Here is a 5,470-nt window from a genome sequence, read left to right on the forward strand (position 1 = left end):
AATTATGATTTTTAAAAATTACTACTAGTTAATAATACTTATAAAAGCGGATAATCCGTTTGAAACTATGTCATCTCAGTAAATTTTGTTGACACCATTGTTTTGGTTTTTGAGTTATCATGTAATAAAAAAGAAGAACAAGAAATTCAAACTTTTTTGCTATGAAATTTACAGACATTCCCAGAACTTGTGACTCAGTCATTACATATATATTGTTATTGAAGGAAAACTGTATAGTATTGTAAAGTTCTGATGACCTATTGAGGAGATATTTAAAATACTGTTGCGTCAGCGAGGTCACGTGACTAGTATCACGCCACCCCCTTTCTAGAAATATCCTGTTCCTTCATGAATGCCCTAGCATTTACTAGATTGGGGGTGGTCTGGTGTATATAAGATGGTCACAACGTGACGGAACAGTGTAGTTAATGAGTAATTGAATGTATGCGGACAAAATATTGTTGGCCTCGTGAGACGTGAATTCTAGCGTTTGTTATAGAGCGACTGTTGAAAATAAGTGTATCGGTAAAGTTATATTCAGAAAGAATAAACCAGTTTTATTAAGAAAGGACTTGTGTCGCTAAAGTTTCGTGGGAACGAAGTTACGGAAAATCAACTAACGAACGGAGACGTAACAATACCATTTCGATTAATAATCCGAGCCATACCTACATAGGCAGTGCTGCCACCTGCCTGATATGGAAAATAAAATAGTTTCTTCAATGCAAAGGCTCAGAATCGTTTTATTCCTTTTGCTTTGCACCACCCAGGAGAGAAAATATTATTCCAAAGTTTTGGATTTCCTTTTGGATCATCTGGAGGATCATCTGCCGGGATCATGGTTGCCTTATGTTGCAGAAGACGGCGCCTTAGCTTGTCTACAATATGTGGACTTGAAGTTACTAGATTGTGATGTTCCGTTGGATCATCTGGTCAAAATCGTAAAGAAAATTATCATTGTTATATATATACCATTACTCTAAAGTTTACTAAAGTTTTTCATCTAATGTCTTATAAAACAATAAAGAATATTTGTACATTTTAAAAGTAGTCATAATCATATTATAAAGTTATTACAAAACTTGTTTTCACAAAATATGATGATCTGTAGAATATATGGGTTGTGAATTTCGAGTAGTGCTGCTTTGAGATAGTTTGTGTTAGGCTGCATGGGTTAGGGCGTTCGACTCGCGAGTTCGAATCCACGTCACCAAACATTCTCGTTCTTTATGAATGCTGATTAACAGCTTCCTAGCCTTCTCGGCTTACAAAATTCCGATCAACCCCAAACTATTTAGGATTGAGGTCGTAAAGAAAGAAAAAAGTATTTTTCATGATATAATTTAAACATGCTATAGAAGGAAAAGCACAACATTGAAAACTGCTTTGCATTTTTACAAACTTTTATCAACATAGCCGAGAATTTTAAATATTTTTACTCCCTGAAAAAAAAATTATAACTGGGACACAAATCTGGTTGTTTTTAATTAATTTAACCATAAAGTTAAGATACACTAGTGTTTTTAATATATGCTATTTATACAAAATAAGAGTGTTTGATTTAGGGTCAAGATAATAATGAAATGCATAATAAAAAAATAACCTCTAATTTTGAGCTTTTGGAATATAAGTTTAGTTATTTTGGAAAGCCATTTATATAATATATATCTACCATGATGCTTAAGACTTTATCTTAACATGCTTTTATTTTATGTAGTGCTGGTTTGATATATTCTATGTTGATCTCCAGTTGTTTTCATGATATGATTTAAACATTGTATAGAAAGAAATGCAGAATTCTAATGCTTATGATCAAATACGTAATTGTAATCACTGAGAAGGAGTGATTTAAAGAACATATTAATAACTCACAAATGATTCAGAGCACATATTAGACGCACAAAGTGACTTACAGTACATATTTCTGACTCAAGAGATAAATTACAGCAAATATTAGTGACTCAAAGCAATATCAGTGACTCACAATGTTCCATATTGCATATTCCTGACCCACTAAGTGACTTACGGGGCATATTAGGGACACAAAGGTGAAGTAGAACACATATTAGTGAATCAAAGTAACTTAAAGGAAATATACATATCGTTTACAAAGTACGTTAGTGGATCACGAAGTGACTTAGGGGACATATAAGTCACTTACAAGTGACTAAAACCAAACATATATGACTCACAAGAGACTCAGAGCTCATATACACTAGTGACTCATAACCATTGTTAGATACAAAATACTCAAAATCTTCACTTTTAAAATCTAATGTATAGCAATGTGGTTGTCTAACATAAAGTTGAACAATTAAAAACAGAAATAAAAAATCTCTATCTCACTCATGTGGAATGGATTAATTATGTTTCATTAATGGATATCTCAATCAAAATTGAAGTTCTGGGTAAGCTTTTTTTTTAACGATTTTTCAAGGATTGGTTAAACAAACAATAAAATAGTTTTTATTAAAGTCAACTAAGTATTAGCTTTGCAAAGAATAATTTAAGAAATCATAATTCATATTAAATAAATATATTATGTTCCTATATCAAATATATAATCCAGATGAGTAAAAAGATAATTCGTGAAATAAAACATACAACCTTCAAAACTCACAAAATCAAATAACTTTCAAATAGTATGTTATGTGATATTTGTAACATACTAAAAAATATTTATAGGCAACGTAGCACTGTGTTTCTTCCAAGAACAGCCATAGTATATGAAAAAAATATCAAAAGGAGTATCTAATAACCAAAGTAAAGTATTACTTCTTATGTTAAAGAGATATATTTGGTCTTCCAGAGGATTCTGTTGATATATAGTGTAATTGGACAAGTTTGTACAATTGACGGTAGGGGGCGGGAACCATCCACTTGGGCTTCCTCCTGATCCAATAATTAATTTGTAGTCACCAACCCTGTAAAAAGTAATATTAAGAAAATCAAATCGAATAAAGTTTGAAAAAAACACCAAAAAAGAAGGTTTCCACAAATTTCAAAATTGAGGCTGATCAACATTAGAGGTCACGCTCATGCAAAATATTTCTTAGTGGATGAAAATACATCATTTAACAGTTTATAGCAACGTATCTAATGAAATGTAAAGTAGAGTCACAGACCATTTGGAGAAAAGAAAACATTTTACCTGATAGCTCCTCTGGTTCTCGATGTATTAGTATCATAGATGTTGTAGATGAATTCGTTTCGAGGTGGCGTTCCGTATCCATTAATCATATTCCATTGGTCAATTCCATCAATTCCTGGATCTGTTTAAAGGCTCAGAAGATATACTGTTGTAAATTAACACCCTTTAAAGACACTTTAACATTATGGCTACAGGATGCTTTCAATGGTTATGAAAACATATACAATGAAAACATTTCAGTATTTATCATGACAATATTTTTGGAAGCTAAGGCAACATATCAAATAAATCAAGGACTTATATAAATAGTAATGGTAAAAAAAATAGCTTTATTTGACCTCTGAACTTTTGTCTTGACATTTCTGTTGTCACCTAGGCCATCATACCTGGTTAATCATGTGACAATATTATGATGTCACACATCTGACTGACCCCATGATGCCACATTCAAATGACCTTAAGGTGGTGCACTTAAGTGGGTGGAGCTATCATGGAGGTGAAACAAGTTCAGACATGTATGGACAAGATAGTATCCTCTATTGGTGGAGCTACCATGGATGTGACGCATGTTCAGACATGTGCGGACAAGATGGTGTCTTCTAGTGGGTTTAGCTTTGTTGAGTAAACCTTGGTGGTAAAACACGTTCGGACATAGAGCATCTACCTTTGACAAGACAGTGGCTTCAAATAAGAAAAGGCCTCTTAGATGAGCCCCTGGTAATATTTTCAAACAGGTGCAGACAATTTGGATTAGATCCTTCGGGTGTGTTCATTTTGGATGTCTTGGTGATATCAGACATGGCACAGTCAGGAACAATCATTACATTACCATGTGGGTCATTGAGGATTCTTTTGAACTCTTTCGATTTCAATACACAAAATACCAAAGAAAACCTATTTATCTATTACTCTTAGCCCAACTTACTTGCAATAGTTAGTTTAAATTACTTTTAACATCTTCTCTTAACAGCACAATCAATTACTTATCTGTATATTTCTGTTTAATTTTTAAAAATTAGCATTTAATAACCTACCACATATCCTCACTAACACCTGACAAGAGATACATTATTTATAAGTTAGGCAGATGTAACCATGAGCATTGCTGCCTCAGGATTGATTCAAAGAACACATTATTAATGACAAGTGACCCAGAGCACATAGTAGTGACTTAGAAGAGGTTGAGAACATATTAGGCTTGCCAAATGACTTGGGGCACATATTTATGACTAACGGGTAAATAGCAGCAGATATTAGTGACTCACAAACTGACTTAAGGAGCATATTAGGGACACACAAGTGAATAGAGCACATATTACTGAATAAAAAGTGGCTTAGAAAATGTTACTCAGAAAATATGTAAATGAATCACAAAATGACTTGCAGGACATGCATGAGTGACTTACAAGAGTTCAAACCAAACATGTTTGACTCATAAGAATCTCATAGCTCATATACACTCAAAACTATTATTTGTTTCAAAATACTCTAAAGCTTCATTTTTTAATTTAATGTATAGCAATGTAGTTAATTAATGTAATGTTCAAGAAGTAAGAAAAATAAAAGGGATTTCACTACTTTTGAGCTACAAAATAACAAGTGAAAACAGTTAATTTTATTTAAATGTTTTTACTTAAAAAAGAGATTAGTAGGATGACTATGAAATGAGCAATTGTTATGATGTTATAGTTGTATTAGTAATGAATTACATCAGCAATGCTTAAGACGGTTAAGTTTATTATTTATAAACCATCAAGGGATTGACATCATGTGAATACTCATACTGCTTTTGGGTATGATTAATGTCACTATACATAAGAGACACTCTTAAATACAAGACATTGCTTTAGAGTATCTTGTAAGTAACAAACAATGGTCATGAGTCACTCATATGAACTCTGAGTCTCTTGTAAGACAAATATTTGTTCTGAGCTCTTGTAAGTCACTCATATGTCCTATAAGTCACTTTGTCATTCATTAATATGTTCTGAATTATTTGTGAATGCTAATACATGCCATGAGCCACTTTGTGGTTCACTATGTAACGACAGCGGAAGTCACGTGATGCTGGTAACACGTGATGAGTGTCTAGAAGATTTGCAAAGAGGTTAGTACGTGCTACGCGCGTGCTTTTATTGTATATAAGTGCGCCAGACAAAGGAGACATTCATTTGGAATTGAGTTGCAGACAGAGAGATATAGAGACAGATAATCGAGTCAAACCATAAATAAAGTGCGTGAATCATTGTGAATTCTAGCGTGTGTTTAAGTTAAAGTGACTGTGGAAATTAAAAGTATTGCAAAGTTGAACTGAGAAAG

At 32.9% G+C, this 5,470-nt stretch overlaps 1 protein-coding gene across 5 annotated transcripts in view; it reads right to left on the reverse strand.

Moving 5' to 3' along the window:
• LOC106463621 (arylsulfatase B-like) overlaps positions 1 to 5,470 on the reverse strand; it is a 54,108-nt gene that overhangs the window by 4,871 nt on the left and 43,767 nt on the right. For 4 of the 5 annotated variants that reach the window (XM_022391159.1, XM_022391158.1, XM_022391157.1 and 1 more), the window contains 3 exons: positions 3,152 to 3,272; positions 2,776 to 2,924; positions 547 to 929 (listed from right to left, as the gene is read on the reverse strand). In XM_022391159.1, the coding sequence (XP_022246867.1) occupies positions 733 to 929; positions 2,776 to 2,924; positions 3,152 to 3,272 (467 nt within the window). In that variant the 3' untranslated portion in view covers positions 547 to 732. Of the gene's footprint in view, positions 1 to 546; positions 930 to 2,775; positions 2,925 to 3,151; positions 3,273 to 5,470 lie in introns of those variants that run through there. The other variant, XR_002611523.1, reaches the window with a different exon arrangement.

The sequence above is a fragment of the Limulus polyphemus genome, unplaced genomic scaffold, assembly GCF_000517525.1.
Source record: "Limulus polyphemus unplaced genomic scaffold, Limulus_polyphemus-2.1.2 Scaffold1448, whole genome shotgun sequence".
In the NCBI taxonomy this organism is placed as follows: domain Eukaryota; kingdom Metazoa; phylum Arthropoda; class Merostomata; order Xiphosura; family Limulidae; genus Limulus; species Limulus polyphemus.